Source organism: Lepisosteus platostomus, chromosome 13, assembly GCF_059453375.1.
Source record: "Lepisosteus platostomus isolate fLepPlt1 chromosome 13, fLepPlt1.hap1, whole genome shotgun sequence".
In the NCBI taxonomy this organism is placed as follows: Eukaryota; Metazoa; Chordata; class Actinopteri; order Semionotiformes; family Lepisosteidae; genus Lepisosteus; species Lepisosteus platostomus.
Window position 1 is genome coordinate 40280263 of NC_142623.1, and position 17708 is coordinate 40297970.

The 17708-nt window shown below is 38.6% G+C and overlaps 1 protein-coding gene across 2 annotated transcripts; it reads left to right on the forward strand.

Annotated features, from left to right (window-relative positions):
• Positions 1-9277: 9277 nt before the first annotated feature.
• On the forward strand, positions 9278-16359 carry gprin1 (G protein regulated inducer of neurite outgrowth 1). Of its 2 annotated transcripts, none has more exons than XM_088604618.1 (3): positions 9278-9647; positions 10627-10941; positions 12295-16359. In XM_088604618.1, the coding sequence occupies exon 3, from the start codon at positions 12347-12349 to the stop codon at positions 14144-14146; it is 1800 nt and encodes a 599-aa protein (XP_088460744.1). In that variant the 5' UTR covers positions 9278-9647; positions 10627-10941; positions 12295-12346; the 3' UTR covers positions 14147-16359. The 2 variants fall into 2 exon arrangements, with proteins under 2 accessions (XP_088460744.1, XP_088460745.1); XM_088604619.1 differs by lacking the exon at positions 9278-9647 and adding an exon at positions 9711-9971.
• Positions 16360-17708: the final 1349 nt, after the last annotated feature.

The following is a 17708-nucleotide window of genomic DNA, read 5'->3' on the forward strand; positions in this document are numbered from 1 at the left end:
CTAAATAGGGACCGAAATTCCTCTGAGTGTCGACTCATACCGGTGCCCTGCGCCACTCCCCCCACGATCGCGTTGTTACACCTGTTCTAGATTTTTAATCATTTTTCCTACAGTTTTTTCAGAAGGCTCCTGGAAAGAAAAAAAACATCTCAAATAGTTACATTTAAAACTGACTATGTGTCATTTGCATTCTATGACTTTCTCAGTCAGCATAGCCCTGTATTGAATTCGTGTTGCACAAATGTTATGTTAAACATATTATCCTAAAATGCCTTTGGCTTCCACAATTTGGGGCAATTCATGACTTCAGTAATGAAATACAGCACTAGATGTTCACAGATGTCCTAGCGTGACCACCGCTGTTCCGCGCGGGCTCGTGCCCTCGCTGCTCCACCCCACCGGTTTGTCCCGCAACACCTGGGCGGGAACCCGGGTCTCCGGCGTAACGCAACAGGGAACCAGCCGAGTGAGCTAAAGGAGACCTTCCCCAGCCTAGGCGGCTGAGGTCCATGCTACGCGCAGGGAAGGCGATGACGTCACTGTGCCCAAACTAGGCTATATGGGCCTTCACTATGGCCTTCTGAAATAAATGGTATATTCTTGAACCTGAATTGCTGTTATTGTTTTTATATCTGTTAACCACTATCTGTAAATTTTTAAGGCTGTCTGAAATGACACATTAGCCAGGTCTGCTTTTGCCTTCAGTGATGCACCAGGCACACTGAGAATTATCCTTCTTGTGAGGTAGCTTACATTATAAACTTTATAAACTAGAAGGCAATTGTTAACACTGTCCTATTTTGTTTAATTCAAATGAGAAGAGCTGGTACAAATGGCGCTGAAGTGTGTCGATGGTGCTCTCCAGCAGGAGAGATGTCTAAATGAATGTGCAGTTGACATGAAACCACGTGATGTCGTTTTTGCAGTGTGGGGAGTAAGAACAAAGTCGAGGCATGCTGGCTAGTATCTGCCTGCTAAATAACACCCTACTGCATAAGTGTGCTTTTTTTCGGAGGTGTGATAGTGGCATCACAGTAGGAATTCCTGCCAGTGATAAAATGCAATATTAATGCTTGTTGTAGTGGAAAAACTGTGGGACACTGTAGTATTCTAGTATTATTGTAGTTTACAAATAAAATATTTTTTGTAAGTGGTGGCATATTAAAACATAAAACCGATGCAGAAACTATATCACGAGTTGTTTTAGAAGGTTTGATTTTACACGGCACAATATGCAAGCTCCCTCTCCAGCCAGCATAATCAAAAAGCAGTCTCACGGACATAAAAGAAGCAAAATACGTTGCATGCTTTCAGAGAATACGATAAAAATGGGAGCAGCATATCAAAATAAATACAAATAGTGTGCTAATGCATTTCAAGTGGCCCTATCTTCACAGTTTTGATTTCTGAATAGCACATGGTTTGCTCATACAGTGTTAACCATATATGACCTTAAAAAGCAAGTTTAACCTACTAGTGTAATAGGTACTCACCTGCTGTGCCCTCTATTTTATTGATACACTTCTGTGTGGTTTACGTCTATATGGTTACAGCAGACCAAAATTAATACTTTTTGCATTCTTGATCTGTTAGCCTTATTTTCTTTCTATTTTACAAATAGCAAATAATTGACCTGTCATGGGGAAATTATCTATGAGCTGCCACTCTGCCACTCTCTGCATAATTGTCAGTGCATGTAAGCTTCATAAAAGCTGCACTATAACTGAAAACAAAATCCCATCTGCTGGAGATTTTCAGGATGAATAACATCTCTCTTTCCTTTATTTTTAGATACTTTTATCACTGCTGTTTACTCACGAGGCTCTTACAAGGAAACATCCTCCAGTCCATACGCCTGGTTGCTAAGAGACCAGGTTCTGAGCAAGTTGTGATTGGATGAGGCCCTTCGTGTTGATGATGAAAATACAGCTGACAAAAACAGAATGTTCAGGTCAGACTTGTGGCTCATGAAAATTGATCTGAGTCACAGAAAAGCAGTGTCTTATTCAGCCATCTTTATCACCAAGGAAAGAAGAAAAGATATCACTTAATAACCATGTTAAAGTATAATATCGCGTAGAAAAAGCGTTAATATTTGCCAGTGCCGATACAACTCATCCTCATGTGTATACAATGCTTTTCTTTCTTTTACCCTTTTCTCAGTATAAAAAGAGAATTAAACCCATGTTAGTCATTTTTCTTTGGCTGCTTCCTGCTTATTAACAGCCATTGGGTGATTATAGAACAAATAGATGAATATTTACAAATAGATCATTCTAGCATGCAGAGAACACATGATCAAACAGCTTTTCTGGCATTCCTGGATAATCCATGACATTCTGGTGAAAGATTCTTTTTTGACTTGGTAGAAAAAGTCATTTATATGAGAAACTGTTTGTTACCAAGTTATTCATCACAACATGCAGGAAGGGATACCCCAAGCAAAACATACCATCTACAAAAAGCAAGTGCTTTTAAGAAGAATATAAAACCCGCTGTACAATAAGTATATAATGACACTTCTCTTACTTGTTACAGTTTGGTGCTTATTACAGACTAATTTAGGAATTGTTAGAAAGTCTCATTTATTCCCCCAAAGTAATATGATGAAGTAAAAGTGAATTCAAGCTCCTCACAGGAAGAAGTTATTTTATTAATTCAGTTAATGGAGTAATAATCTGAAATGCAAAAATAACATATTCCTTTTCAAATTAATTTTATTAACACAAGACTGAGAAGAAAACTCAGGACACCACACAGTTGGATTCCCTTAATTGGTGTACAGAGCCAAGTACAAGAATGTGCAGGTTCACATCCTGACACTCTGAAATTATGTTCAAATGTTGCAGTTGAACACCTAAAGGGTGCGTCATGCTGGTGGTGGCAAGCACACTGCATGATCTAAACAATCTGCAAAAGGTGCACTTGTCCACTGACATTTTTTGAACACTGGGGTTCCAGACCTGCATGTTGCTTTAAGACAGTGTCAGTCCTTGAGGACAGCTACGAAGTGAATGATAACAATGAAAGCTTTTGTAAGCTGTGACTGACTACATGGTGTCAATTCAAAGGAAAGTTTGACTCCACAAACAATGAACCTGCGTGATACCAGAGCTATGCTTGCTCTTTCTTCAATCCCTTTTCTTGTACAAACCTTGTATCTCGCTGAATGCAGTGTATTGGTCAAACAGGCACATGGTCAGAGGGCTATCCACATGATGTTACAGCATATGTGTAGCATTCCTAATGGATTACATGGCATGTCAGATGACTAGTGTATCTGCTAAAATAAATTATACTCTTAATGGCAGTATTTGTAGTTCTATTGAACTTCTTCCTACATAAAATTAAGGAACTATGAGACAAAATTGCACTTAAGGGCCTTGTAGAAGCAATGGACAGTTATTCATATGTGCATAACTTCTTCAACCAAAACCCAAAGATGGAAATGCATTCTATTACCAGCTCTTTTCACTACAAATAAGATAAATAATTTACACACTAAGCATGATGTGTGCAGGATTTTATCCAGCAGTGCTTCCTTGAATCTTGTCACCAGCATTTATTAATCTTCCATTTCTAGTTTCAAGTGTGCTTCTGCTGGTGGGTATGTCAAAATCAGCTGTGACTTTGTAATGGGACTGACAAAACAAAAATTGAACTGAACTGAAGCAAATGGAGCTTCTCAACCCTGACCAGTTTCTGTCAATTCAAAGTGCATTGATATGGAGTGATATTCAACATTTTACAATGATCTCTACAAATAAATAGATCTTAGAAAAATGGGTCACACAGGTAGATTCATTATTTCCATGGTGTTTTAACAAATAGAAGTTCTTAACTCAAGTTCAGGAGGATGACGACAGACAAAGTCAATTTCACACAGCTGTTTTAAAACACAATGATTTCTGACTTTCTACTGTGTGTCTTGCAAACACCTTTTCTCACATTTTGTTGCATGTATTGATTCATTAACACTTGGACTCCACATAACAAAAACACAAAAGAAAAAAGAAAATAATTAAACTGTTCCTGCTGCTCCTGATGCCATCTCCTCAGCCCCTGGTCTCTGGTACATCAGGCTCAGTCAGCAGGCATCCTACAGTTTTTATGCCTGCCTTTCCTTCTGCCACATCCCTAGTGTCCAATTAACTAAATATGTTTAGTGTCTCTTGGTTCCTCCCTCTTGGCTCCTGCTGTTCTTGATGCCATTTTCTTAGCCCCAGATCTGTCCGGTGACCTGCCTCCGGCTCAGTCAGCAGGCGTCCCACAACTTTTAATGTCTGTCTTCCCTTATGTCTCTGTCCCTGGCGTCCAAAATGGCCAAATTGCTGCCTTTGGCCCTGAGTTCCTTGCTCTTGGACCCTTCTGATTCTAAAGTCCTAAGGTCTGTCTGGCACCTAACATCTGGCTCAGTCAGCAGGCATCCAACTACCAACACCTCCCTTTTTGAATTATTCCCAACCATCGTCGCTGCCTTTCTTTGGGGTCTCAAATGGAAACAAAATTCCATTCTCAAATTGCTTTCTTTTACTAATTGATATTTTAACCTTGTAGTTCTTATACCAAACTATTTAATGTGCTCTCCAGTTTTCAACCGGTTTTCATCCTGGTTTCCAGACTTTCTCTTCATTAATATTTAAAGGCCTCATTATGTCCTGTAGCTGGTTCCCTTTTCATCTGTAAAAACTATCAACAAAAATCTGGATTCTTCACGTAGTGATTTCTCATCGCTTGTTTCTAACTGGCGCAGCCTTCTTAGCAGGATATCAAGGTATTAATTACACTTAATTAAGAAAATGTGACTGGCTTTCAGAAGCATGCATCTGAACTAATTCTGAAATAAGCATAAAATCATTTTAATCATTGCGTTCTAGTGCTTGAATCTAGTGGTCTTTTCATCACTATTTCTGCATTGGAGTTTTAAGGTTCACTTGTTTCTTTTTGGGGTTGTGAGCCTTCTCATCCTCACCCCTTAACCCAAGCGAGTTAAGCCAAAACATATTATACTAAAATACACAAACATTCACAGGGCATCTGATCTTGAATGTCGTTCCTTGCGAAAGTAAATCAATATGGCACACATATTTTACAGAACTTACTTGAAGAACACATGAGTATGTATTCAGACAAAAATTAATTGTGAGGGCTGTCTCTTGCTTAGTTTTGTAAATCTGGTTTTCAGGGACATGAAACTTCAGGACATGGGTAGTTTACCTTTAAGTGACCTGCTCCTTAAACCATTCCAAGAATGCTTAATATTATTAAATTAAACAAGAGGAGATCGAGTTGGAAGAAAGCAGTTCAGACAACACAGGTCTGGGCTAAAGTGTCACAGGAAAGATGTAGGTTAAAATATCAGGAGAGACACTGCTGTTGTAATTCTGAGCAAGGTCCTCCTTCTGCTCAATTACTCTTGTAAAGTGCCCAGCTGTATAGATGGGCTCATAGTAATTTGCGTTGTAAAATAGCATTAGTCAAATAAATAAGCAATTCAATCTATCTAAAGGTTGGGGAAAATAGACAATACAGTATTTCAGTTTGACAGTAGATCATTGTTGTAGTCCCAAAGATTGTGCAGATTTCCCCTTTAGACTGTGAGAAAATTAAAATATAAAAAACACACCTCATGTCCGGATCTACCATTTCACCAGTATGCAGGTGATGATGGTTCAAAATAAAGTTTTCCGGCATAAAAACTGAGGCATGAAACACAGTAACTTTTCCAATAAGTGAAATATTTTATGTAAGCCATTTTAGGACATTTGTTTTTGATCTTTTTGTCACTGAGTTCAAATACACTAAATGACCTTATTCCTTTCTAAACCTTACTGTTGCCCCTCTGGAGAGCAGCAAAAGGATGTAGTTATGTGAACAAAAACAGCACCTGATACTGCCAGACCTCCTGAAATATTGTGTTTCTTATTCCTGAAAGTCATAGAGTTTTTCTGTTCCGGACAGATGAACAAGGATTATGTTGGTTGAAATAAACCCATGATTTCTTCCACTGTAATGTAAGTAGGGTTTTATATTTTTTGCCAAATACAAAAAAAAAAAGTATCATGCTGCGATAAAATCACTTGGGATGTTTCTGAAATAAAGCCAAGAGAAACAATGTGCAAACACTTGTAATGTGATTCCCAGGCAAATAATTCAATATAACTATATGACCAAGCAGTGGTCAGTACTAGTGAAATACTAGTTGTTAATGCTCTATGGCTACTAAGTTTTATTTCCCTGGATCTAAAACAAGAATGCAGCTTCAAGTCCCTTTCTATGTTAAAAAGGAAAAAAATCACCTAAAATGTTTGATTTCACTCTCTTGTTTGGTTTATCCGATCTTTTCCAGTACCAGTCACAAAAATGTGTTATTCTACACTGCCTACATAAGCCAAGGAAAACACAAGTGATCTCATTCAGCATATAAGATACAAAGTGTCCACAACTCAGACAGGCCCCTAAAAAGGGGTCTCGGTAAGTACTTGCACTCAACTTCTTCGATCGTGGAGGAAGAACATGTAATACGAGAGTTTCATCATTGAGCTCAAAGTGCCTTTGAAGCTGGTTGTCAGAGGATCAAGGATGCTAATTTCAGAGCCAGAGTTATACAGCGTCTTAAAATAAGCAATGCAATGCAATTCATTCACTGAACAGATGTTTACTACTTGACTGCAATATTAGAAAAACGAATGTTCCTTAGGAGTGACAAATCTTGTCTAAAATAGTAAGAAACATCCAGCACACAGTACTTCCCATAATTATCAAGAACTATAAAGTAACATCAGATCATATCTTTTAACCAATGTGCTTTCCAATGGGAAAGAGGTCAAATGTAAGTGGTCTCACCAAAGACATAATTGTTAGTGCCCAGGGGTATAGTGCATCATTAAACCTGGATTATGCAAACCTGGATTATGTGCCAGTTCAGAAGGCCTCAAGGGTTAAAAGACAGTGATTCTAAGATACTGTACAAAAACCCACCAAAATAGAAATCAAAATTCTGGCTGCAAGAAGCTAGTTCTCTGCTATATCCATCTCAGGCACAGCTACATCATTTGTTGTTAGCAGAGTGGTATCATACCTCTCTCAGTGAGCATATAGTGGAATCAATCCCAAAACATGTTGTAGCTGTAATCACCACTGAAGGAGGACTGAGTCTCTGCTATGGGGACTTTCATTTCTTAGTATGACAGTGTATTCATGCAAGCATCTGAATTTAGTTTATTTCCTCTGTTTTAATGACTAGAAGAACGATTCTGTCTACAATTTTGCAGAATGACTTTTTCAAACAGTGTTTCTGCCTAAAAGTGTAGATTATAATTACTGTCATACTTATGGTAATTTCCCATGCATGTACTGTTGAATTCAACAGCTCTCTAGTTACATAAAATAGGCAGAGTGCAAGCAGTAATATGTGAGGATAGGAATGGGGGTGGAGGCATGAAATGATTGCTTTTTATTGTTTCACAATATAAAGAATTTATAATGAGCATGATAAGAATAGCGCCAAACCAGAGGTTTATCAAGTGGGAAATAATAAAATGTCTATTCAGTTTTACATTTTGTGTTATCATTCTTTGCTGCTCAAAGCAGTTGTGTTATACATCCAAAAAACTATAAATAAGAAAAAGACAGATTCACAGATCTGGTTGCAATCCCTTTTATTTGTATTTTTTTACAGAAGAAATTAGCCTCTCACCTTTGAAATCCTATAGTCTTCCTTTCTAGATGGAAACATTTCAGCAAAGCTTTGATCTTCAATAGGGAGAACAACGAACATTCATAATGACTAAATCTATACCTGAAGATTCACTAGAACAAGAAAAGAAAATGCTAATTATACATATAATCCCACGTATTAATATAGTGCCAAGGCATCCCATAGCACTCTATATACTGTATAGGACACCACCTGCTTCATCCACCACAGAAATGCAATGGCACCCATGTGGGGGACACTAAGCAACCATTTCATACCAACAGCCCTGCTATTCTACAGAGAAGTGAGAATTTACTTCACCAGTGGAGGTTTGGAGGAAGTTGAAGTAGGCCAGATTTGTGTAAACTTCTAAGAGTGGAATTCAGCTTGGAGGCCAGGATCAACACTCCTATTCTTACAAATCGTTCCTAGGAATCTTTATATAATAACCAAGTAGTCAAGAACTCGTATCCAAAGAAGAATGTCCATTTTTGGCCAAACTCAAGCTTTTTGGCAGTGGGAACTAGGTGTTTGGACACCATGTTATGATGTTCACGATTCCCTTTGTCTTAACAAGGGCTCCAGAAACTGATGATACCAAACAACCCTACGATATAATAGATCCACTGCCGTACTTTACAGTGGGCTAAAGTGTCTTTTCAACATTACCTCCACCTTTCTATGTCAATCATAACACTGATGAGAATGTCCAGAAAGCACAATTTGTGTTTCATCTGACCTTAAGAAGAAGTTTAAATTGTCATTCAGGCATAGACACCCCTTTCTGTGGTTCGCCTTCGGAAGAGCCTTCCTCTTTGCAACCGGAAAAGAAATACCAAATTCGTGCAGGTAACTCGGAATGACAGTTTTTGACACTTCGTACCCCGAAGATGCCAGTTTGTGTTGGAGGTCTCCAGCTACTGCCTTTGGATTTACGATTGTCTCTCAAATCTCTTGTCTCACAGCGTGTAGTGGAAAGAAAGGTACACCTGTGCTCTCCTCCTGGCAGGGTTGCCACTATATAATATATCAATTTCACTATATATACATTTAAATTTCATAAAATGGACATTACAGGCAAAGGTGGTAGAATCAGCTTTTTTTTTTTTTGAGTAGTCATCCCGCAGCTTATGGAGGTCAATGACCATTTACCAACAGGCTTTGGAAATCTATCTAACCTAAACCATGATGATGCATGTTATGACTGAATGTTTTCAATGTGCTACATCCTCTTGTACCCCAGGGAAACAAGAAACCCCTGGAGACCTTTATATAGTTCCGCAGGCTTCCATGTCACTTCCAAAGAGCAGAACGTTACCATAGATTTGTTTTTGTTGGAATTTATTTAAAGAAATACTTAGAGAAGTAAATAAATGTGACCCTTGTATTTTCTGGAGTTAGTTCAATTAATTATTAATGAGAAAAACGACTGTGTTCTGTACAATATTATGACAGGGTGTTAGATTTTGCGTTAAATAATTATTACATCTTCTGTTATGTTTTGTTCCTATTTCATTGGGGGGTAATGAATAAATCAGGATGGCGTGATACTCTCACTATACTGCTGTGATTATATGCATATAAATGAGGCATTTCCCTTTTACCACAGTATACCAAGGTAGTCATATTTTTTTTTTTAGTTTGCCTAACAATCTTTAAATGCTTTATAAAGTACTATATTGCCTAGGCATATGACATTCACGCCAGAATAATGAATGATGCTTTATGGTTACGCTATCAGTCTGTTCCGCGTCTGGTTATTCGATTCACTCCCTGTGTAAGCGAACCGGATAGCTGTATGGCAATGTTGAAGGGCTGACCTGTTCGCAGTTGATGTACAGGAAAATCTCGCCTCCATTAGTCCCTTCGGCAGCAAAGAGACATCATCTGTACTTATTACAGCTTCATCGCGCGGGGGAACGTTTTGCACAGCACCATTTTCCTCAAGGTAAATCCCTCATAATAGTGACTGTGTTTTATTTGTGCAATCCACCTCTTAGCATTATCAATCCATTGCTTTCCTATTGTAAAACAGGCAGATCTTAGGTTGCAAGGCTCATTTTTAACAATTGTTGTTACCGTAGTTTTTTTTTAAATATATATATATTTGTGTTCCCGCTTTAAAGATGAGGCTTGGGAGGACTTCGATTAACTTTCTACCCCAATTTTAAGTTTCACGCTTTCGTTTATTTTCCCCCTTTTACTTGAAACATCAGATGAGCTACTCACATTATCGCACGCCCACCTTCGTTTTTAAGAAAACACGATGCAGGTATCTGTACCATATTGCTAGAATTTAACTAGACTGGGTATTGTTCTTTTTTCTGTATTACGATGGAGTGTTCTCTCGGAATTTAAAATGCCATTGCACAAGTTGAAGAGCAAGACAGTGAATACCCTCTTTGGCGAAACACTGTTGTCCCCTGCATGGATATCCGTTCCGGAATGATATTCGACTCTTCTTTGCATCATATGAGGATACTACGCCGATAAGTTTTTGAAAAGGACATTCGGAAAATCCTTTGTGTTATGTTTTGACACGTTTACTACTGCCCATTCAACGACAACCGTAACTTGTTGATATCCCCATGATAACAAATGGAGGCTGTTGGGGATGTCGTGTTGTTTCCAAATTGCAGTTTCTCTTGTAACATTGACATTATATAAATAGTAACTTTTATCTCCGCATTTAATTTATTTTGCTTCCAACATCCAATAACTTGTTTGCTTCTGTGTGCGTTGTAACGTTTAAATAATAATAATAATAATAATAATAATAATAATAATAATAATGATTCACTGTGGCTACATGTATTTTTATCTGATTTGACAAGACCGTTTTTTTGTGCGTTACATCCGATTTCTTTATTTATTATATATATATACGTATTTGTAGGAATATTTCTAACTGCGTGTATTTGTTTTAGACTGAACAAGAGAAACGCACAGGAAAATCGTGTTCTTCGATTTCCAGTCACCACCAGGTTGGAGCTGGTTTCCAGGGAGACGGAGAACAAGAAGCTTTTAATTCCTGATCTGTTGCAACATCTAAGGATTTTCGAGAGGAACCTTCGTGTTTTTTTATTCTCTCTACCACTGCAGATGATATCTACTGTATATGAAGCAGCAGGAAGGAGTGTAGGGTATCCCCTGTACAACTAAATCTGTGAACTGTAATGAGTAAAGACCCCCTTTGTGGGAAATGGATGGAGTTTTCTTCCATTTCTGCGCTTCTTACTAAGGTAATAATGCATTCCAATCTACCCTTTGTAATTAGTCTCTCTTTTATAATCAGAGGATAAGCATTTACTGCTGTTTGAGATTTTAGATTGTTAGCACCTCAAATTAAGGGGGGGGGGGGACAATTACGTGTGGCTACGAATTTGTGAAATAGTGCTTTTGTGAGGAACATTGTGGCATCTGTCTGATAATGTATGTGGCTTGAGTTTTGAATTGTGTTAAGAGGGTGTTAGTCGTTCCTAGTATAAATGTAATCAGCCTGAGATTTCTCAATTAATACAGTCTATTGTATGTGTTAACAAAGTGAAAAACACTCATTTTTTAATTGTGGAGATTAAAATGTAGTGAAGATCTCTAAGGAAATCTGCTGAGAAACGGTGCTTTTTATTGTTGGGTAAAATCGGTATTTTATTCCCATTATTCACATCTTGAATTCAGCTCATATGATACAACGAGTCCGGCTCATTTCTAACCAGATAACCTATTCTGTTGCTACTTCTGTTATTGTAGCTGCTCAGGATTACTGCTTCATTTGTGAAATAGTCAATTAGAGCTTGGAACCCCTACTTATTGGTTGCTAAAATTTAGAGTATTTGACTGTGCTAGGCATATGATTTCAGAGGATTACCTCAAAAATGGGAAATACAAGCTTTTCCCTTTAAAAAATGTGCCTTACAAGACACCTTTATACTCCAATACCTAAATTCAGATGTTAATTTATTTCCCGAAATTTCTGATTTCGATTTGCTAACAATGTTCCTAACCACTAGTTTGTTTCATTACACCCCATTTAACTTACATTTTTTTCTCTAAAGAGATTTCGTTGTGCCAGCCCTTTAAGAACCTTGCAGTTTTAAAATTTTAACAAACACGCAAAAGCCCACAGCCTCTGACAAGCCGCACGACACAGGAAACAATACCACCCACACTGGACAATTCATCGTGTTGTTCCCACAGCCATCCAGTTCAATGGACAGTACATTTCTTCACATAGCTCCATTCTTCATTTACACAAAATGCATATTTGTTTCTTTTTTGGGGAGAAAGTTTTTTGTGCTGTGTGTGAAGTTAAAAGTAAAGCTTTTCAACATCATGTTGTTATATTTGATCCTTTACTGAGGTTGTAGTCATAATTAATCAAAGATCATAAGTGTAGTGTATCAGTGTTATAGAATTATTACTGATATCTTGAGTAAATGTTCAAACGCAGTTGTTTTGAATGCTGCACACTATTTGTATTTAAAAGAGTATGTGGTATATATTTTGTCTCTTCTTGAACATTAGTGCAAGCAAAAAGAGAGACTAGACGTTATGTATATGTAGATGAAAATACATAGCATTTTTTGTTGTTGCAGGTTGTAGTAATCCACACTTCTGGAAGACTGTGAAAATGAATACAGAGTGAAAATGGGGAGCACCAAAGACCTAACTGGTAGCTTTCAAGTATCACTCAATGGTGGTGAAGTAATGGCAGATCCTGTTGAGGTAGCTGATGGCTCAAACTTAAGTTCTCATTATCTTAAGGGAGGCGTTAGCTGTGAAAAAAAATCTGACTCATCTCCCTTTAATGTGAACTCTGAAGTCAAGCACCTGGATGGAAGTGGCCCTTGTCAGCCCCAGGAAATGGTCAACAGTCTTGGAGAAACCTCAGAAGTCAAGGACAAGACCTCTGAGCAAACAGATCAGACCTCTGCTGTACATGTGGAAGAGTCTAGTGACATTGTACAAAGGGATACAGTTGTTACAGCAAAAGTGACAAAAGCTGCACAGGAAAATTCCAGATTGTCTGCAGCACCAGTTAAAGATCAGACAAAGAACGAGTGTAGTCCTCCACATCCCAGCCAAACCAGCAGTAAAGCAGTAGATGACAGTAACGTGACGAATCATGCACCCGCATGTTCGATCAAAAAAGAAGTGATTGAAGAGATAAAATCATCTTCACACTCAAGTGATAAAGAAACAGATTCCTTGAATGAGTGTGGAAATCCAAGAGGGGACTATGCTGTCTTGTCGGATGGTTCCACTGTCATTACAAATTCAAAAGCAATTCGAAATGAAGAGCAGAGCCTAAAAAAGGCTATTGATCCAAACATTAGCCTTCCCAAAAAGGATTCTAATTATCCTGCGCAATCTGATGGCCAAAAACAAAACACGGAAGCATCTACTAAGTTCCAAATAAATGTGCAAGAAACCCAAGAAACAAAACAGATCAAGGTTCAGTCCCCACAGACAAAAGCCAGTCAGGGGGTAACCGTGAAACTTGTTATTCATAAAGACAACACTATGCAGCCTGAGCCTAAAAGTGCCGGTAATTCTTGTTCCAAAACAAAAGGGAATGAAGACAAGAGAACAGGAGAGCTGAATGTATTGCCAAATTCTGGTGTCAAAGAAAGTGGCTCCACATTAAAACCTAGTTCCGCCTTGAGCCCTTCGCAGCATGAGGAGAAGAATCAATTGAAACAGTCCGGGGGAAGTAAAATAAAAGCCCGCTGCCTTAGTGAGTCCGATGCAAAGCTCAAAGTCCATGATAACGTGTTTAGGGATAACAGGGGTCAGGCAGTAACTTCGCCAACCTACATCTCTCCTCATACCTTGTCAGCCAGCACACAACATGCGGAGATTCAGGTTAGCCTGGAAGCTCTGTGTAAGTCAGCAGCCACAAGTCCCATGACCCCTCCAGAAGGCTGCGCCGCTTTCTTTTTTCCTTATTCTACCGGGAAGGGAGCCCCACCCGGTGTTGAGGAGGTCAAGATTGCCACGAAGGATGCAGAGCTTCAGGTGGGGCACCAGGTGGAGTCGAGGTCTGTGGCCACCGCACCGATGAGCCCGCTGAGTTTAACAGCAGAAGCATCTTACCCAGAGATCCAGATAAAGGGCGTGACGGAAGATGACCAGCCGGAGCCCGTCAGAGAGGTCAGATGGGACGAGAAGGGCATGACCTGGGAAGTGTATGGAGCCGCCATGGAGGTGGAGGTCCTGGGAATGGCCATCCAAAAGCACCTGGAAAAGCAAATCGAGGAGCACGGGAAGCCGCCCCCTCTCCTGCCTCTTGCGGCCACCCCCAACACCGCGGTGAACAGGACGGGTTCGCTCAAGGGGCCCGTCAAGGCCCTGCCGGAGAAGAGGCAGCACCGCAACCCCTTCCGCGTGGTGCTGCAGAACATCCGGCGTCCGCGCTGCTGTGCCAGGGCCAGCACCATCGAGTGACACCGAGGGGCAGCTCAGCCTACCCCCCCACCCCCCCCATACACAAACACACACACTCCTCCCACACCCGCAGAGCAGGCCACACCGCGATCATGCATGGTTCGTAGTGATCAGACTTTATCAGGCCTACTACCAGACAAAAAGAAGAGTCGCACAATCAATTGCAATCCACCTGAACACGAACACCTGCGTCGACGATGGCGGTGGTTTTGAAACTACAGATTTCACCGGGAATTTGGTTATACAGTTTCACTTCATACCTAAGTGAAATATATACGGATATGGATCAAAGAGGACAAATTCTGGCATACCCATGCCAGTATTCAGACACAAAGAATATTTATTTCTTTCTGGTTCTAACACTTTACTAGTTGTATTTGTTTTATGTATTTATTATCCCTTTTTTTATTCTGTCATTTAATGTCCAGTGCACTAAAGCTAAACATCAAATTGCATTAGCAACAGCAGTATTAAAGCTTAATGTTTTTTTAGCATAGTATCTTGTAGAATTAATGGCTGTTTTACACGATACTTTCAAGCTAAGCCAGTACTATGTTTATATATGCCACTGAACACTGCTCTTTTTGAAGGTAGCCTTTCCAGAACATAGAGAAACAATAGCTATGATTTCTCTTTTTGCGCTTACTTATATTGTACATTCTGCCTACTTATATTGTACATTCTGCCTTTAGTTTTACATAGAATGTTTGAGTTAAGTATTACGTACTGTTTATTAACAAATTTATTAGATTCCAAGTCTTTTTATAATCTTAATGTTCATTTTAATTTTTTTAAGGATTCTTGGAGATTTATGATTCAGCTATTTAGACTTTTTAAAGTCTTTTCGTATTTAGTTCCTATTACCGCTGAGTTTGGCAAGGCCAATGGCCCTCTGATATGGCCAGACTTTAATCAGTGTCCAGTAGGAATAAAGACACAATAATTTCGATCAATTAGGATTTTGTATGTGGAAAAACAAGGCAAAACCTGCGCATTTATCACTGTGGATATGCTTTAGGAGTGTAGCCAGTTGTGGATATCATGAATGGCATTAAGAATGCACACCAGGGTATCACCAAATCTTTTGAAGGAACAGGTAGGAAACTAATTCCTTTATAAGGGATTCTTCAGCAAAGACATTTTAAAAATCACTGCTCTCCAATTCGTTTTGCCTAATCAGTCTCCAAGGAGGATCATCATTATGATCGTGGGTCACTTTCCGCAGTCATTTAAACTGACAAAAAAATATACTGACACTTGCAGTAAGAGGCTTCACTCAACAATTAAAGCTTGAAGAGCTATTCACATCCATTGTGTGAATGACAAAATTCACATCGGACTGCACATTTAACACTGATGCATCGCAACGGAAGAGGATTCCTTTCATAATTTATTATATGAGCTGTGTAAGTGAACTTTAAATGTTAATTATGTTTTTTTATTATTTCTGTTGGAGGCGAACACTTTATTTAATACGAGATTCTATGGAGAATATTCCTGTGTCTTGGCAGATTTAACTCTCTCTTTTTCTTAAAGCTTATAGTCTTGAGTTTATATTTACCAGTCTCTTACTTCGTAAGGAGTATGTGGGTTCTCTTTTCTATTTAAAACAGTTATCTGCATTTCACTGCTCTTAGTAGATTGAAGTTATGTTGTACCTGCTTATGAAAGACCCTGTCCTAAGTGCTTTGTGCTGCAGCTCTGGTCCTTTCATGTTGAGGTATTGCTTTAGTTTCTCATAGCTGTTACAAATCAGACACTTTAATTTTTTTACATAAAAGCTTAACTACTGGTTCAGTGTTCCGAGTATCTGAAATCTTTCAGCAATGGTGGCTTCAATCCAGTATATTTTATAATTAAGTCCTTTACTTCTTAATCTTCATGGGTAAAACAAATGTATTGTAGTGGCCAAATGAGCGCCAGCTTTAAGACACTGTACATCTATATTATTTTTTCCATTTTTTTAAATTGATGTGATATCAAATCATACTTAGTCTAACTTAAATGTAAGATGGGGGATGGTAGTACGGCTAACTCAACCGAATCGCTAAAACTGTAGTTAAACCTCAGAATCTGGTGTTGCAAGTTTTTCCATTAACAGTTACTGTACATTGTTGGCTATTTGGAGACTACGGGGAAAGCATTTGTATTTCTGAAAATATCTTTTGCAAATTTAAGTTACTCTCTGTTAAATAAACAGATAAGCACATGGACTGCAGTTCAGTGTGATTGATTTAACCAGAAAACTATGGTTCGATGTGCATCCTGTTGTTGACTTGTTGAATGTTGCTACCACATTATCACTGGATGGGGAAGCCTGTGAGGCTTGTGTCTTCTGATGTTTGCTTTAGTTGAATTCTTAATCATTGGCAAAATGCATTCGTTTTTCTATTTTGGAAATATTTTTATATTTACTTTTAAGTGTTGAAGTGGTGAATAAGCTTAGGAATTGGTATCAACCCTGCCCAGTTTGTGAGCTTCAGAACTACTCTCATTATGGTGTGTTGTCTGAAGTAACTGCCCCCCCGGAGAGCAAAAATGAAACACACTTTGGGAGGGTATTTGATATGTCATTTCCTACCTCTGTCTGTACATGAAGGGTAAGCATGTTGAGGAGAGACTTTTTAAAAGCTTCTGTGCTTCAGCTGTTTAACACAATAAGCTAAAGTAGGGCATTTTCGAAACACATAACTGAGTGCAGAAAATACTACTGTAAACAAGTGTTTCAGTAGCATCATTTAGCCCTGGAGGTTTAGAACTCAGATGGAATGAAAACCAGCAGGCCTGGCTGCTACAAGGGGTGGTTTAGGAAGGAACTGGGCTTGGTGTACTTTCTAATCCAGGGCTCCTATCTCAGAGACATGAACACTATCGGACTGCTGTAACACAAGTGTTCCAGACAGGTAGAGACTGCGTGATCCCCAGCACAGCTGAGATTATACACAGAACTGACAACTAGGAAGAGAAGGGGGTGCAGAATTAAAGCAACACAGATTAGAGGGAAGTTCAAACTGTTTTTAAAGATACATTCCTCTTGATATAATTGGCTATTGCTGTAATTCGTTTTTGCCACTTAATTTCAATTGATATATAAAGAAGCATGCATGCACTGAGGCAAATAGATCACTGACAGTTTCCTAGTAATGGAAACTCCAGACATATTTCCAGACATTAAATTATAAAACATTTTTTGTATTTCTACATAGGCTACGTTATAAGTATTCCAAATACATGTCCTAGGCCAAAAAAAAAATAATTTCAATCTGTTAAGTAGATACAGATAAATCAGATGCAAATACTGTATGATACAGTAGCTATTTTACAATCACTAATGTGATTAACCATAGTCAAGCTGAATAGACTATTCTAAAAAAGAAATCTAAGTTTGGATAAACTCTTCAAAGCCTGTAGTTACTTTTTTTTAATGGGATGCTGCTCTGTTGAATATTGAAGAAGTAATGATAAATGTCACACTTTAAGCCAAAGCTGGGCTTACTTATACCTTTTATACAGTAGGTGTACTGATAGAAATCAGAATTTCATTATTCCATTTGTAAAACCA